This window comes from Ursus arctos, unplaced genomic scaffold (genome assembly GCF_023065955.2).
Source record: "Ursus arctos isolate Adak ecotype North America unplaced genomic scaffold, UrsArc2.0 scaffold_13, whole genome shotgun sequence".
Lineage (NCBI taxonomy): Eukaryota > Metazoa > Chordata > Mammalia > Carnivora > Ursidae > Ursus > Ursus arctos.
The window spans coordinates 19,310,099-19,328,547 of record NW_026622797.1 but is presented as its reverse complement, the minus strand read 5'-3'; the positions used below and the strand labels follow the sequence as shown (position 1 = coordinate 19,328,547).

Below are 18,449 nucleotides of genomic sequence, written 5' to 3'. Positions count from 1 at the left end.
CTGGAACAAATTTCAGTACCTCAAGTGAAACAAGGTTTGTAGTATAAATATGTTTCAAATGATTTAATACTAATTAGGTTAGTTACTTGCACTTGACAAATAATTGCAAAGTAATTATTCTTCTGACATTATAAGAATAACTTAGAAGCATCTATAAACTACCTGGCTTTGGTGTTTCTAAAGAAAGGCGTAAAAAAGATGATATTTTTAGTGTTCAGGGAGAGTGTATCCATTCATTTAGTCAACAAATATTTTAGCCCCTATTATGAACCGAACATTATTTTAGACAATGGGATACAGCAGGATATAAAGCAGACAATAATTGTAGCCCTTACTGTGCTTTCAGAATAATTGTGTTTTCCTTATTCTCTTCAATTGCATTTTAATACTTTAAAAATAAATGTTTGGAAACTTGTGATGGAACAATATGTGGCAAAATGCATGTTTTCTAGTCAATCTGCATGAGTCCACAGAACCATTGATGATTTCTATTTGGTCATGAAAGCTGATGCTTTTGGTCCTATGTCTGCATATATAGTTATAGCCTAATTAATCAGACCAATAAAACAACTGACTACATATTAAATTTGGCTTATTTTAGTTCTTTTAAAATATTTTGTTTACTTTGTTAATCTTGTTTTATAAGAATATTTTGAGTTTCTTAAAGAAAGAGATTTTATTTTATAATTTTTATTGCCTTTGCTTCAGAGCACAAAGTTCTATGAAGATATAGCAATTTCCCTCTTGATTTAAGCAATGTACAAACAAAATTGGATAAAGAAACTGAAAAATCTCACTGGGGCTTGAGTTATCTTGTGAATCCATGAATTAAATATAAGAATATAAGAAATGTCACACTAGATTAAATTAATTGTCCATGGAACATGTTATTTTATGGAAAAGCATGGTATTCGCTCTTCACAACATTGATCTACTTGAACATAATTATATTTCCTTAGTAATACATTATATATCAATTTCCACAAATCAATTTTCTACAAAGACCTTCTTTGATCCCATTTCTATTTTCAGTCAGTACTACCTCTTCAGTTATGAGTCTATTACCTCTTGTGTATGCTTCACTTCCATATTCCAACGACTGTGTAAACTAGTTTTCAAAACACCCATTAGAGTACACTATAATTTGGAATATGTGATTAACTTATTCATCTCTTTCTTTTTAAAAAATCTTATCCTTGCTCACTTTGAAAAGTATGAATTTTTAACAGATTTTATGTGGAAAATTTTACATCCCTTTGCTTATTTAAAATCTAGACCACTTCCTCTATGATGTCCTTTATGATTGGAGAGAAATGAAAATTGTGCATACATTCCTAAGGAGAGTGATCACAGTTTTGTTTATGAATAATATTGTTTTATGACCATATAAGAACAATGAGCATTTTGTTGCCTTTATTGTTACAACATTAAATCATTGTCTGGAGATAGTATGTCGGGTGTTCTTTTTGCTCAGTCTCTACTGCATTTTGTGTGAAATAGATTTTCTAAGCCCAAATACTCATAACACTTTCTACCCTGTTACAAATCACATACTGAATGTAATATTCTACACTACTAGCACTGAATAAATATTCATACAGAGAGCATTTCTGGATTCATGTACCTTTAACATTCTTTGAACTCTTATAGATTAGTTTATATGCCTATATTAGTGTATTCACCTATATTTGTTAATTTGTATGTAATTCATCCTCTTAGTAATTTTCTTCGCTTCTACTGATAGAACCTTACCTTAGATGTCTCTACATGTATTACACCATCCCTGCCTGGGTAAAGTCTTAATTTCCAGGAAGAGAAAGCATATTTGGCTAATCTTGTCCTCTTATTTCTCAATGCATTCTTCTTGTCATATTTTTGCCCTTGTGCCTTCTAATGTTGGTCTTAAATAATTAGCAATAAATTTAATTGACAATATCAAGTCAAGACATTTAAAACTAAAAATTTTCTTAACACCTGTACTATTTAATTTATACATATATATGAACCTTCTATGTTAAAATCGCCAAATGTTTCCTCTTTAAAATAATTTATTTCAGCTAGCCTGAATGAGTGGTTTTTTACTTGGACTGTATTGAGAGCAAATAAATCTGAATATTAATTATTCCCTCAGTAGCAGATTCTTTTCCAAACTATGTCAATGCAATATATTGAAAATATTCATCTTTAAGGAGTACACATTGATGCTAAATGTGGACTTCAGAGACATTTTTTCTCTAATCCTGAAAATAATATTTAATGGTTTATATATGCACAGAAATCTTTGTACATTCACTGTATCTGTGAAATATTCCAGGAAAATCATGTTTAGGGCTTATCTTACTAGAATAGCATTATCTAAAATGGAATTTAAATGGCTATTAGAGGTAGTGAGATACTATGATGCACTGTGAACACCTTTGGCTTGCTCTTCTTAGAGCAGACTTCTTCCTAAGGGGACAGGGAGAGAATCATTTTACATTATGTGTGAAGAGAGAAACCGAATTCTTCCTATTTTCCTTGAGTAAGCATACTATTACTTTCAGAACTGAGAACTTTTAGGTCTAAAGGCTGTTACCTGCAGTGCATTATTTGTGGAAAAGGAAAAAAAATCCTATCCTCTTTATGTTGTCCAATTAAAGTCCAAAAAAATCTGACACTTGGGGAAAAAAGCAGAACCAGAAGGGAAAGAGGATCTGTTCTTGACAGGAGTTTTGTTTCCTTTCTTAAGTTTCATGAAACACACTAAAAGAGTATTTAAAATGGCCACATGTGGTTTGTCCCTTCCAGCTGGATGTAGTACCAGTCCACAAAATAATGATGACATGAGCAAGGTGATTATAAAGGGACCCACATAAGCTGATCTCTCGTCTCTGCAGATGACACAAATAGAAAGCTTTGAGCCAGAGTGGAAAGGCACACTGTCACTTGCCTTTCCCCTCTGAAGAAGTTGGGACATATTCTGCTCAGCCAACATGTTCCCAGAGGAATGTGATTTAACTTCCACTTTTCACACAGTAAGAAGCAACACTGGAGACCTGTCGGGAGGGTGATAGCAGCCTGGGAGGAATTTGGATAAGTGTTTTTCACTCCAGTGTTTTCATGTGACTTGACTCTCATCTCAATTTAGTTACATCTTGACCTGGAAAATGCAGCCAATGTTTGCCTTTTTTCATTTGGCGTACCTTGATTCATGATATGCATATCCCTCCTTTCCCCACTCCCACCCTAGGCAGCCTTTCTCCTGAAACCTACTAATAGACTTTCTCTAGCTGTCTCCACATGTATTAACTTTGTTTCCCTCAGTAGGGGCTTTACTTCCAGGGAGACAAAATGTATTTGGGTCCTTGAAATATATACAAAGAGTATTCACCCAAAGCAGCCTAAGAGGTTCCCTACTCCTTTTGCCAGATCTGACTATTCATATATCTGGCAGTTTCTTTAAGAACCCTCTGGTAGTAGAGAAATTATTACTTCTCACCTCTCCCTAGCTTCCCCCTCCTCCATCAAACGACTGATTTTTATTCATGAGATAATAGACAAGCCTTGGGTGACCTGTTTTTTTTCCCCTCCCCCCTCCCTCTTTTTTCCTTGCGGTAAAATAGTGCTGAAGAAAGAGGGCACTAGTGTACAGCCCAGATCGCATCCTTGCACCGTCTGGATTAGAGCTGAGGCGTCTGCGAACCGAGCGTGGCCCGAGCGGTGTTCTGGCCCGAGGACCATAGCGCTGTCTACCCGGACTCAGGTACGTCTCAAGTCCAATTCTCCAAGCAGACCCAGGTGAGCAGACACCTCCGGGCGGTGAAACCCACCCACAGTGGCAGACACAGTCCCAATCTATGGGATTTCCTCCTGGTCCCAGGGGCATCTCCGCTTATTTCTTTTAGTTCAGCATCCCTGGGAAGCGTCGGGACCCATAGATGCCTGGGTTGCCTTCCTCCTTTTGCCTGGCTCACCTCCTGTCCTCTTGTTCCCCGCCCGCTCCCTTAGCTCCTTTCTCGTCCGACTCTCACCTTGAGAAAGGGAGCTGGGGAGGAACGAGAGGGAGCCAACTTCAGCCCCACAGGCGGCTGAGATTTGGCGCCTCTGCCCCCGAAGCGGACGGGTTTGAATAAACCTGCTGGAGCACTGACTCCAAGGCGAAGAGAATGAGAATGGAGGGGTGGTGGGAGACAAGGGGAGGTGTGTGTGTGTGTGTGTGTGTGTGTGTGTGTGTGTGTGTGTGTGTGTAAAGAACGCAGGGAGAAGGGTTAAAAGAGCGAAGTCGGGGGTTGGGAGGGGTCAAAGAATTGCAACTCGCCGGTCAAGGCGTCCCCTCCAGGCGCTGCGGGTGAATGTTTCTGCGGCGGGACTGAGCACTGTCCAGGGTTCTGAAGGCTGGCGAGCTTGAGCCACCGCTGCAAGAGCTACCCAGAAGCTCCCCTCCGTTCCCTTTCTAGAAATGTGCAAAGCCAAAGGTCCCGATTTAGGCGAGTGCAGGGGCCCCCTCCACCCCCTCCCTCCACCCTCCATCATGGGAAACAAGTTACCTTATCTGCACCCTTTCTCCCTCAACATCTACAGTAAGCCTGACTTCTTGGGTGTGTGTGGGGTGTGGGGGGAGGCGGAGGTGTGGGAGACATACCAAACTCCGACATGCCGAGACTTTACCAGGCGTTGCCTTAGTAACTAATATGGATTTCCTCAACCTGACAAATTATATTTACTACTTGGGTTGTATGTTGAGGTCTCTTCAGCCCCTCGAAGTTAAAGTAACATGTGCATTCCTTTTTTGCGTTCATCTTGAAGTAATGCTTACACCTTCATAATGAGTTTCCAAATTTCTTCTGGGAAAAGTTGATCTTTTCAAATCCGGAAAGTTCCCTTGGGTTAAAAGACTTAGCTCCTCCTCCTCTTTATTCCCTTTCCCCGTCAAGTGTGTAAGTGTAATGGGTATTTGGGGACCTGGAAAAGGCTTGAAGCTGAAGGAGGGGGAGGGTCGGCGGGGCTTTGCGCCTCCAGGGACCGATGAGGGCACTGCGGGCAGGACGCACCACCTTCAGCCTTCACCATAGCTGCCTCCCAAGCTGTCTCTCTAGCCGGTATCATGATGTGCTGGAATGAAATGGACCGGGCAACTATTAACATCACTGACCCAGAGTTTTGAAACAGGTCCTGTGATAACGAGCTCTGATTTTATTCCTTTTTATTTTATTTTATTTTATTTATTTATTTATTTTTATTGTCAGCAGCGTCCAGCTCACGGCTGCTGCTACGACGTCCATTGTACTCTTGACCAGTTTACTGATGCACCGGTGAAGAAGGGGGCTCGAATCCCCCTAGAAACGCCTCCAGGACAAGGAGGTGGTCCTGGAGGACCAGGAGGAGGAGGAGGAGGGGAAGGAGGCGGGGGTGCAGGCGGCGAAAGTGTTGGACCAGCGGTGTTGGCAAGCAGGACCGAGCTGGGAGAGGCAGGCGTCGGGCATCTGTCTACGTTGCCAGCCCGCAGAGCCGGCTGGCAGGACCAGCGTGGGAACGCAGCTGGCCGGCTGTGGACAGCGTCCTCAGCACAATGGTCCGGCTTCTCTTGTTTTTTTTCCCAGCGATCTTTTTGGAGATGTCCCTTCTTCCCAGGGGACCCGGCAGGAAAGTGTTGCTGGCGGGAGCCTCGTCTCAGCGCTCGGTGGCCAGAATGGACGGAGATGTCATCATTGGGGCTCTCTTTTCAGTCCACCACCAGCCCCCAGCGGAGAAGGTGCCCGAGAGGAAGTGTGGAGAGATCAGGGAGCAGTATGGCATCCAGAGAGTGGAGGCCATGTTCCATACGTTGGATAAGATTAACGCGGACCCGGTCCTCCTGCCCAATATCACTCTGGGCAGTGAGATCCGGGACTCCTGCTGGCACTCATCCGTGGCTCTGGAGCAGAGCATTGAGTTCATCAGGGACTCTCTGATTTCCATTCGAGATGAAAAGGATGGGCTCAACCGGTGCCTGCCTGACGGCCAGTCCCTCCCCTTAGGCAGGACTAAAAAGCCTATTGCTGGCGTGATCGGCCCAGGCTCCAGCTCCGTAGCCATTCAAGTGCAGAACCTGCTCCAGCTCTTTGACATCCCCCAGATTGCATATTCTGCCACAAGCATCGACCTGAGTGACAAAACTTTGTACAAATACTTCCTGAGGGTTGTCCCTTCTGACACTTTGCAAGCAAGGGCAATGCTTGACATAGTCAAGCGTTACAATTGGACCTATGTCTCTGCAGTCCACACAGAAGGTAGGCATTGCATTTGGGAAAGAAAGGTACAGAGAAAGCGACTACATTGCATGATATGCGATCGTGATCATAGTGTTGTCCCTGTATTTTAATAGCACTGTAGGGAACAGACTTTACCCTTGTCAGTACACGCCCACCAAGGCATTGCCTTTTATCCTCATTCTGTAATTATAGTGTAGGAAAACTGTGTCCCATGGTGTTTTGGGGATAGTAGGAGCCTATCAGATACAAACTCTCCATGAACAGTATCCAACTGTAGTCTTTGGACTTAGATGTTTGCCCTTATATTCTGAGTTTGTGTTTGAAAGTCTTGTTTGCCCAAGGTGGTATACTACCCTTAAGTGACTGGCTATGATTTTCCAGGCTTAGTGACTAATCCAATACAAGCAATTAGGAAAACAAAACAAAACAAAACAAAAAAACTTCCTGTCCTCTAAATTGGGCTTGAAAGCTTGATCTTGTCTTGAACAGCTGAAGGTTCTTTGTTTTAAGTTCCCCTTCCTTCACATCCAAAGCTTACCTGTGAATGTTCGATTAATGCAGTCATCTCCCTCAGTATATCAGAAACTTATTTCAAATTCTGGAGTGTCTTAGATACAATGGAAAAGTAAATAATTTAAATCATTTATTTATTTTCTTTCTATTACATATGTTAAAATTGTCCAGATGTCCTCACTCCTCCCAAGAATTTTCTTGTTTTTGAGAAATAGCACTGGTGACTTCTTGGATTTGAGTTTTGGTTTCTGATTTTTTTCTTTTTACACAATGACTTTGCTCATTAGAATTTAGTTAGATCAATTGCTAATAAAAGGATAGTAGATATTAATTTTAAAATGGCTTTTAAAAATGAAATAGATTTACTTGAGGTTAAAAACTTTGATTTTTATAGGATCTTACTTACATGAATTCTCAAAATATTTCTTACAAAGATTTCCCTTACTCTCTTCCTCTTAGCCTGTATAGATTTGGGGATAAAATGAGACTTTTGAGTCATCTATTCTTAACTCACTTATTATGTTTATAAAGAAACTGATTAAACATTAATGCCTAGGACAATTCACATATATATGCTGGCAAGTGGAAGAGAATCTTGAGGATATTGCTGCATTCATATTTCTTAATATGGAATTATTAAAAGAAAGGCCAGGAAAGAAAGGTATGACTTCATATTCTTTTAACAGTTACACAATATTCAGTTACTGGTGTGAAGTCTGATTTTAGAAATTAAGAGACATTCTTACTGAAGTGGTTATATGGTGGTTGTTAATGAAAACCAGTGCTTTAATTTATAAAGGGAGCAGAGTTTTCAGGATAAGCAAAAACAATGTAGAATTATACATTGTGATTTCAGAGTTTGCTTTTGGGGAAAAAACTTTCTGCTGCAATATTGTGACTTATAACAACTGACTCACATTTCTGAATCTTGATTTTTAATAGTGAATGGCATACCTCTTTCAACAAAATCTCATATAACATTTTTAAGACACAATTTTAAGTTCAAATGTTAATCTCTTACATATTAATGTCTAATGTTAATTTCCTATATTTTAATGTTTAACATAGTTTCCTCTAGTGCTTACGTGGAACAACTTGAAAGCACAAATTAAAGATGTGTTAATTATCAGCATTAGGTCTCTCTAAAAGGAAATGGCAAAATCTAGATGGAGTGGGACTTACTTAAATATTAAATAATTCTCCTTCCATTGAGCTAGGTCAATGTTTATAGAGATAAGAAGTATAAATTCCTCCTTTAAGAAGTAATACTTCATCACTTTTATATACTAGTTTTATTTTCCATATTGTAATATAATACCATTTTATTTGGGGGTACAGAAGAGTAGAGAAAAGACAATCTTCAATTTGTTTTCCAGTTGCATCACTTTGCTAAAAATAATTGCTAATAGTGGGTTGCTTTCTGACAAGTAGAATTATGCTTTTGGAAAATTAATTGGACTTATGTTTGCCAATTTTGTTCAGGGAAGGGCTTATATTAAAATTTCACCCTTATATTAGTTTGGATTACTTTGTTTCCTTTCTATCTTCTGACTGATGTGTGTGGCAGAGATAATGTCTCCATACTATTATAGTAGTTGATTCCAGACTACATTGCATTCAGAGAATAGCGTCAGAGCTAACTTTGGTGTATATTACCAAGAGTTTTGCCATTCACCTTGCCTTTTTTTATATGATCTCGTATCTTCTAAAGGAGAATTTATTTCTTTTCTTATTAGACATATTTGTGGAAACTAAATTGATTTTATTTTCTTCTATCTGCAAAGAAAGATAACAGTCTCTGTTGTATAAGCTCCAGCTGAAAATTCATTTTTCTTGAGGTTCTGCCCTCCTGCTTCTCAGGGACTCATGGTGTACTGGCCTGCAGGCATTTTCTTGCATCATTTAGTAATTTTCCTGCCTTCAGACTGATGGGGTCACCTACTGGTGACAGTTCCTTGTCAAAAAGCAGCTAAGACCACATATCAGTGTTGTCTTTGCCATCTGGGCACTATTCAGAAGGAGGCCAGTTTGGATATTAGCAATTTGGAGCTTAGAAATTCTGGAACCTCCAGTGACCTTCACCTCTCCTTTCCAAATTATCCATTCTCTAGTCAATTTACCATCATATTTTTTAAAATTAGAAGTTAGGCTAGTACAGTTAACATCAAAAGTACTAAGTGACTAGGCTAGCGTGTCTTCATTTTCATGGTTAATTTTGATGGACTTTACAATCACGATTGGGGCATCCTATTATTCGAATGTCCCAATTGTTTGTATATCCCTTTATTATTTTATTTTATATTGAAGTTAAGCTTGGAGATGTTTTCTGTTTGTTTGTTTTTTAAGCCAGCTAGAATTCAGTTGTTATATTATTTTATATGCATTTCAATCTTCTACCACATCATCTGTGCCACACTTATCCTTTGGGCCATAACAACTGTCAGTTTACCTGACATAAAACAAAATTGGTGTACATGTAGTTACCTACAGTAGACTCTCCAGAAAATTTTCAGGATTGGTTCTTGAGGAGAATATTGATGGAGGATCTGTTGAAGGGTGTGCACTGAAGCAATAGACCCTTATTCACAAATAAAAAATTGAGTGTATTTTGGAGCAAGCTACTCACCTGGAGTATGTGTCTTTAAATATGCTAAGCATAAAATACAGAAATAGCCTACTTCTGTGAAGAATATCTTGGCCAAGGACACTGTATTTCATCCTTGTGATGAAATGCAGATTCCCCATCAAGAATCAAATTTATCATTTCAAAAAGTTGTAGAAAGCAGTACTTTAAAATAATTCTTTTTTTTTTAAGATTTTATTTATTTATTTGACAGGGATAGAGACAGCCAGCGAGAGAGGGAACACAAGCAGGGGGAGTGGGAGAGGAAGAAGCAGGCTCATAGCAGAGGAGCCTGATGTGGGGCTCGATCCCATAATGCCGGGATCACGCCCTGAGCCGAAGGCAGACGCTTAACCGCTGTGCCACCCAGGCGCCCCATAAAATAATTCTTTTTTTAAAAAAATATTTTATTTATTTGACAGAGAGAGACACAGCAAGAGAGGGAACATAAGCAGGGGGAGAGGGAGAAGCAGGCTTCCCCCTGAGCAGGGAGCCCGATGCGGCCCGATGCGGGGCTCAATGCAGGGCTTGATGCAGGGCTTGATGCAGGGCTCGATCCCAGGACCCTGGGATCATGACCTGAGCTGAAGGCAGATGCTTAACGACTGAGCCACCCAGGCGCCCCTTTAAAATAATTCTGGTTAATTACATTAAAAGCATTGAACAAGTCCAATAAAGAATATTCCTTGAGTTTGTAGCTTCAAAAAAAATTTTTTTGATTGGATACATTTTCATTTGTTTTAAGCCATTCTCTGTCAGTATTTTGTCTTGTAGTGTCAGATGAGTATTGTTACCATAAAGGGTTTCATTATGCTCTATACAGTGCCCTTCACTATATGGTGACTTTTGTTTGCAGTTACATTTTCATTGTGGTGCACCTTTTTTTGATGCTTGCTTACATTTTATATGAAATTGGCCTTTTGGGAGTATTCTTTTCAAAATCTCATCTTTTTCTTTTTAGAAACCTTTTTCTATTTGATATAAAACTTACTTTACAAATCTAATGGCTTCAGAGGAAAATCCTCCAAAATCAGTGAACTATTACTTTAGCTAATGAAGGTAGATATAAGAATTTTATTTCTATTAAATATCATATTTTCTAGCTATGTACCAGTAACTTTCTTCATATCTTTCTTATCTTGATTCCAACCTATTTCACAATAAGTTGCCTTAGTAAATTGCTCTATTTTGTCACAAGATAAGGAATGGTAGTGTCTTCAAAGGTTATTTAGTTCAACCAGTTAAAGATGCTTAAAACACCACTATCTTTGCCAAAAAGTAGTTTCCGTATGCTCTGAGTTTCCTATTTGTGATTAGGATTTCTAATGAGAGTGAGAGAATAGAGGATTTAAAGTCAGAAGCAGAATTTCACTTATTAATCAGCTTTCTATATAATGACCTGACTCCCTGAAATTTCCACTAATTCTCCATCAGCCACTGGGAGTCATCCAAAACAATTTAAATTCCTCTTCCATGCGATATTTGCCATCAATAAATCCTCTCTTCTTTATGCTATAACTCACCAGTTCTCTCACCCATTTATTCTAGTTTTTAATTCCCTCATCGTCACAGATAACTCAAGAAGACCTTAGATAAGTTATTATCCAGAAGTCTTTTAAAACATATGTACTGCTGCTGGGCCATAACTCCTTTTTTTATGCCTGGGTAATTATTAATATTGATATTGTTATTGTCTTTTTTTTTTTCTGAGAGTAAGGCTTTTTTAATTTCCTTTTAAATGTAAAATTATCAGCTTAAATCTGCCTTATCAGTAAGTTCTGGGCTTTGATTATTTAATTCATCTTAGCATCACTTTAGGCCCAGGTTTGTGTCCTCAGGATTTAATTATATACATTGAAACTAATAAGAGAGGGTCCTATCATCCATCATCAGCAAACTACTTCTTGGCTAACTCTGGTGGTCGCTCAGTCTTTATGAATTTCCTTGACAGTATGTTTTTCCACTATATACTGTACCACTTTATAGATAAATAAATCAATATAGGTAATTTAAATGAAAAGCCATCAGATATTCAACTTTAATTGAAGATTTACTATACCAAAAGTATATATAAAAATTTTGAAGACTTGGTCGCAGTTACTAAGTACTCTACACTGTAAAGGTGGTACAGTTTGAACACAAGTAAAACAAATAAAAGATAAGTGTAGACATTTAGAAACATGAATTTATATATGTTTAGGGAACACTGAAGGAAAATATTGGGGCGCCTGGGTGGCGTAGTTAAGTGTCTGCCTTTGGCTCAGGGCGTGATCCCAGGATCCTGGGATAGAGCCCCGCATGGGGCTCCCTGCTCACTGGAAGCCTGCTTCTTCCTCTCCCACTCCCCCTGCTTGTATTCCCTCTCTTGATGGCTGTCTCTCTTTCTGTCAAATAAATATATAAAATCTTAAAAAAAAAAGAAAGAAAATATTGGTGAGTGTAATTAGGTAGTAAAAATTCAGAGAAAAGAATTTTGATTAGTGGTTTTTTTTTTTAATATGACATTTGCAAAAGTTAGAAACAGTAGTAAGGATGTCCCCATGGGGGATAAAGTAAATGGGTTAGCTTGACTGGAGTGGAGAATATGGTCCAAGGACTAAGAATAAAGATAGCAACTCAAATGTGAATTCTTATATTCTGTGACTCTGTGTTTATTGATATGAAGGACAAAAAATGGAGAATCCTGAAGCATGTGCCAAAGAATTTTGATTTTGAGAAAGATATGCCCAATAGAGTTTGATGTGATTCAAAGATAATTAAGTGAATTTTACTGAAATATATAGGGGAGATCAATTAAAGGGAAGGGGAAGCTAACTATGAAAATTTTAGCTATTGTGGAATTCTATGTACTAGGCTGTTGAAATAGTTGGGAATAATTGAAATGTGCTCCTTTGTCAGGGATAACGGGGAATCTGAACTATCTTTAGTCTTGCAATCCTGGAGGTCCAGAAGAATTTCAGTGTAATTTACAGGCATGTCATGAGTAGTTTTCAAAACCATGATTCTTTAGGTTTAAACAGCATGGACTAAGATTTAATATATTTAATTCAATGTGTACTTTGTCTGAGGGCACATGCATTATTAGCAAGCATGGGTGTGTGGACAAAAAAAAAAAGCCAGGGAGAGTTATGAGTTATTGTATTTTTTATTTTAAAAAAGTATTCACGTCCAAATAAAAGCTTGTTCATCTGGAACCTTGATTCTCCAGCTGACTTTACCTGGGTACTTGAGAGTTGGCTTCTTAAACTCCAACCTTCTACATTTTAAAAATTGAGTTATAGCTGATATACAATATTATATTAGTTTCAGGTGTGTAACATAGTTATTTGATGTTTTCATACATTATGAAATGATCATATCCATAGGTCTAGTTATCCTCTATCACTATACAAAGTTATTATAATATTATTTGTTATTTTCTCTATACTATACTTTTTAAACATTTTACAAGGTGATCCTTGCAAATTATACTATACAGTTTTCTGACTTTTTTAAAGAGTGCTAGATTTAATAGATGCTTTTCTTAAATATACAAAGTAATCATTGTGATTATCAATTGTTACATGTGCTGGGATACAGTGGTAATCTTGAAGCCCGTTGAAAAATATAAAGCCATTTATTCCTACCAAAAATGGCCCCAGATTGCCATACTTTTGAGTTTCTATATTTGTTAGTGTTTTCCTATATTGGCTAGACTTATTAAGCTATTTTGTAAGTTATTTAATCAGCATTTAGTGAACAGTTACTGTGTACAAAAGATTAAGATGAAATACAAAGATAAAAAAAAGAGACATCTTCATTATTTTGAGAAAGATTGAACTCTTCTTGATTCTTCTGCCATGCCATCAATCACCCTATGACTTCATTAGCTTTGGAACAAATTTTTCAGGTAGCTGGCCTGCACAGGGTAGATGGTGATGGCAACTCCTATTTTATGTTTCTATCGTGTGGCATGGCAGTTGCCATTCCTCTTCAGGCACTAAAATTTTTCTCCTAGTGATCTACGGTGCTAATATACAATGACTATTTTATGGATTTTTAAATAACTTTCCAGGCAATGGCCAGAGTGGTATCATCATGAAGAAATTTGTCAGAAGTCGTATTTTCAGCATGCACCATAGTAAGACCTCAGAGGGTTGGGGAACCACAGTAGAGGACAGAATACTTTAGCGAACAACTACAACCACTGAAGAAACAACTCATAGGTCATGCATTCTGACATTAGATTGGAAGCAACATCTCACTAGAAGAAGATTTTCAGAAAGCTTTGGTTGAAAACCAGAATCAGGCTGAGATATAAAGCCAAAATGATGTGGCTGTCTTATCCTTCAAAGAGCTATCATTAAATTTTTATGTAGAAATATTTATGCAATTTATGTATTCAAATTTTACTATTTATTTATTTATTTATTATTTATTTTTCATGCCTAGTTGCTCTCTATGAATGTCCGTATAACATTTAAGATTTTAATTTATAGGAAAAATTATAATTTTCATATCCTTTCAATCTCATGGGAAGTTTTGTTTTCTTAGACTCGTGGGTATTGTGGTACCAAATATAATGTTAATGTTTTATGAAGACAATTCATTGGTTAGGTAAAAATTCTCTTTTACCAATTTTAGAATTATCTCTTTTCATCACTTCATGGCCAAGAAATTGAAAATTCAAGGTGATTATCTAAATGATTCAGATAAAAGCCTAAATTGGCAACTGGAGTACAAAAAATATTTTGGGGAGAAATTATTTGGTTACTAAGTAAACTTATTTTGTGTTCTAATGAAGACATGAGTGTTTATGCATTGGTAAACACATGTCTATTATGTGTCAGACACTGGTGTTGGTGCTAAGATTACATAAATTAAAGGAATTATAACTATTATTATTGCCATTGCTATTATCATTATTATCAAGGGTCCCATAGTCTGTCAGAAGAGACAAATATGTATAGGTAGTTATAGGTTCATGGGTTATAAAAAGTTAATCATTTGAAAAAAATGATCTCCCACTCTTGACCAAAGCCCTCACAGGGATGGAATTCTTCCCTGGATCTATGCAACTCTACCTCCATATTTGTGCTTGTTACCATCTAGTAATAAAACTCCTTTATTAGAGAAAATGAACTTCCAACTTTAAGTGTCTGTTCCACATGAAACTCTACTTAAAGCTTGTCATTTTTTCCCCATCCCCTTCAGTACAGAGAAATAAAGACCAGAAAGGAGGACCTTTTTTAATGAAAGATCACACTTACTCAGATGGCTCTATGGTACCATCTCTATAGCAAGTGATCAGGGGTTGTGTACAGTGCATAAGGATGAGAAGAGTTGAAAAGGATGCCTAGAGCCAGGTTCCAGGGATCAGGGATAAGATGGGCCCAATGGGTTCATGGAATTAGCCATGTTTAGAAAGCCATCAGGATAAAATGTACAAAAACAATCCCTTAAGTTTATTGTGCAGATGAGATACAGCTAGATAAATGTAAGATATTATTGTTATTGTCAGGCTATTCCAACTTTAAATAAGATGTCCTTAGTTTAAATGAGGCAGTGTGAAGTGAATTATAAGAATGTTCTAGAAAGAGGGTGTGCAAATAAACAGAGAAGAGGTATATCTTGTTGATTTGCTAAATTTGATCAGCACATTCAGCTTCCCATGTTCTTCCTTCATAACAATTACATCCATAGCATGTGGCCATAGATGAGGGCTTTCCTTTATAGAGTTGGATAGATTATTCTGTAGCTATTGCTGGATCCTCTGAGGCAGCCTCTGTTCTCTGACACATTTTACAATTTGTATGTTATAAAGGCCAGAACATAAGAAGATCAATAAACAAATTTCTGACAGTATGTCGAAGAGGAGAAACTGTTTACAATAGAATTTAAAAGGGTATTGAGGATATTGAAACAGGGAAACAAACAAATAATATCCTTTTTTCCTGGATAAATAAATATACTGTGTTATTTTCACTTTTTGGTTGACAGATATTACTCCGTTGGTAAAGAAGATGTGTTCAGATGTCTGTCATAATTAAACAGATGTTTAGTGAGCACTTTTCCTGGGTCAGGCTCTCTGCTGTAGCCATCGATGACCAGGGCTAAACTATAATTCCTCTATCAAGAAGTTCATCATGTGGTGATTACCATTCAATTTGATAAATGCAACTATAGGAGTAGGTGTGAATAGAGAGGTAACAGAGAAAAATGTCACTACCTTTCTCTGGGCCAGGGAAAGAAGTGAGGGTAGCCTCTTAGAGGCCTCCCAAAGGAGGTGACACTGAAATTCACCTTATTAGAGGGATAGGAGAACACAGAAGAGTGAATATGAGTAAAAGTATTGATGTAGAAAACAAAGTATGCTCAGGGAACTTAAACATATCACTAATTCTGGAACATATGTTCAGGGAAAAGGATTGGGGAAATATCAAGATGAGAAGGGAGCAAAGACTTATGCCATGAAGGGACAGGATTGCCAGATCAAGAAATTTAGATTCTATTTTGTAAACATGGTGAGCCAGTGAAGGATTTTAAACAGAGAGGAAACACAATCAGATTTATATTTTGGAAAGGGCACCCCGAAAATTTTGGGGAGGACAGATTAAGAAAAGAAGTCAGATCGGAAATTGAGACACAAGTTGGTAGGCCACTGATAGTTGGAAAAGTGGTGGAGAAAAACACAGTTAATTAATCAATTTATTCAAGAGATGATAAGAGCTCTACTAAAGGAAGTGCCAATGGGGATGGAAAGGAGAATGGATTTGACAGCAGTTTAGTAGAGAGATTAGGATTTAGTGACTGATTGGTTATGAGTATCAAGAAGAAAGGGAAGTCAATAATGACTCCCAGGTTTCCATTTTGTACAACTAAATAGGGAGAAAAAAGGAAGCGCAGATTGGGAAAATGTGAGTTTTACGGTAGTTGAATTTGAGGTATCTATAAGACCAGAAAGTTGAGAGAACCCATATGTCAAAGATCTGGAAAAGGACGTAGATATCTGATTTGTCAGCAAATAGCTGTGGTTAAAACCACAAGAGTGGATGAGATTACCAAGGGAGAGGATATAGAGTGAAAAGAGGAACAAGTTAAGGGCAGAACTTTGAGGAAGATGAAAATGAGAAGAGGATCCAGAAAAAGGATGGAGAAAACCAGAAAATTAGGAGAAAGAGGAAGAACCAGAAAAGAACCAGACATGGCAGCTGAGGGAGGAGAGATTTTCAGGAAGAGAACAGTGACAAATATCACAGAACTGACAGGGAAGGGAGAGTTATAGAAACAGTGCTCTGTACCAGTAGCCTACACTTCCTCCTAGCTTCTGCCTCTCCAAGAATCTCTCTCTCTCCCTCTCTCTCTCTCTCTCTCTCTCTCTCTCCTTTTTAAACTCTGAATACTTTAATGTGTATTTTCTACAAACAAGGATAGTCTTGTACTTAACCAAAATATAACCATCAGAACCAGGAGATCATCAGTGACACATTACTACCATTAGACTTTCAGACCCCATCTGAGTTTAACTTAGTGTCCCAATAAAGTCTTTTATAGCAACAGGATCTGGTACAGAATCAGTCATGTTTCTCAATCTCTTTCAATTTGGAGTAGTTCCTCAGTCTTTCCTTGATTTCATGATCTTGATAGTTTTGCAGATAGCAAATCCAATTATTTTATAGAATGCCCCTCAGTTTTGGTTCACTGATGTTTCCTCATGATTAGGTTTAAGTTACACATCTTTGCTAGGAATATTCCAGAAGTCATGCTACATTCCTGTCACCGCACTGCTACAAGGTATATGATTTAAATTTGTCCCATTACTGATTATGTTAATTTTGATCACTAGATTAATATTGTATTTCTCAGGCTTCTCTGCTGTAAAGTTACTCCTCTCTTCTTTGTAATTAATGAATATTTTATGGGAAGGTTCTTTGAAACTCTGTAAATATCCTGTTAACCGTCAAACTTTTGATTTATTCATTAATTTATTTATGTGAGTATGAACTTATGGATTCCTATTTTATTCAGTGCATTTTAATTTATTATTATTTATTATCATTACTTTTTTAGTACTAAATTGTCAAGCTGGCTTTTGTGTTCTTTTGATGTGTACCATCATTCTCTCAAAACTCCCTTATTTTCTGGGACAAAAGTTTTTTCAGGTTCATCTTTTACTTTTTTTATTTGAGTGTAGTTGATACAAAATATTATATTAGTTTCCGGTGTACAACATAGTGATTCACCATCTCTCTATGCTCTCCATGCTCACCATAAGTGTAGTTACCATCTGTTACAACACAATGCTAATACAGTACCATTAACTCTATTCCCTGTGCTATACCTTTTATTCCCATGACTCATTCAAGGATCTCTTCATTTCTAAACCCACTGGAGGGGCAGAGACCAGGAGGCAGTGGAGGTGGCAGGTATATAGCATTGTTCCAGGAAACTGGGAAGTGTAGGTGAGAGAGGACGGTAGCTAGACAGAGATGCACTTCTAAGTGAAAACATTTTCTAGGATGAGAAAGACTTAGGCAGTTTTAAGAGATGATGGAAGAAAGTGATAGAAAAGGAAATTTAAGGATAATTGAAGAAGGAGAGTTGCTGAGGAGGCAAGAAGAAATCATGGCTGGGCTACACTGAATAGGAAAAGGCTTTCTTCTGGATGGTGATACAGTTAGGTTTGGGAAAGAGGAGAAAAGAAATGATATTTGGTTGCCTTTGTTTTCTCATGTTCATTGTGGGAGAAGGAAAGGGAAAGAGAGCAGTTCACATACAAACAGGACAAATTTTTAATGGACCCAACTGAAACCATGTATTTCTAGTAGTGTGAGTTCATACTGTTTTGATATTCTCTCCAGGAGTGTACAGTCCCCAGGTATAAGTGACGAGTCTCTGCTTTCACAGCACCTTGTTAACTTGGCCACCTGCTGGCCCCATGTCCAAAACACTAGAATATATCTGTAGTTAATTACATAGGATACCAGGTGTTCACCAGAGATAATAGCCTAGAATTATCCTTTGTCCAGCTCGTGTCACAAGGCCAGATGAAGGAATTGATATTTAAGAATATCATGTAAGAGATCATTATCAACCACTTTGCC

At 37.7% G+C, this 18,449-nt stretch overlaps 1 protein-coding gene across 3 annotated transcripts in view; it reads left to right on the top strand.

Moving 5' to 3' along the window:
- The first annotated feature begins 5,548 nt into the window (after positions 1–5,548).
- Positions 5,549–18,449, top strand: part of GRM1 (glutamate metabotropic receptor 1) — a 390,861-nt gene continuing 377,960 nt past the window's right edge. For all 3 annotated transcript variants that reach the window (XM_026504989.3, XM_026504990.3, XM_026504991.3), the window contains exon 1: positions 5,549–6,248. In XM_026504989.3, coding sequence (XP_026360774.1) covers positions 5,549–6,248 — 700 coding nt within the window. The remainder of the gene's footprint in view (positions 6,249–18,449) is intronic.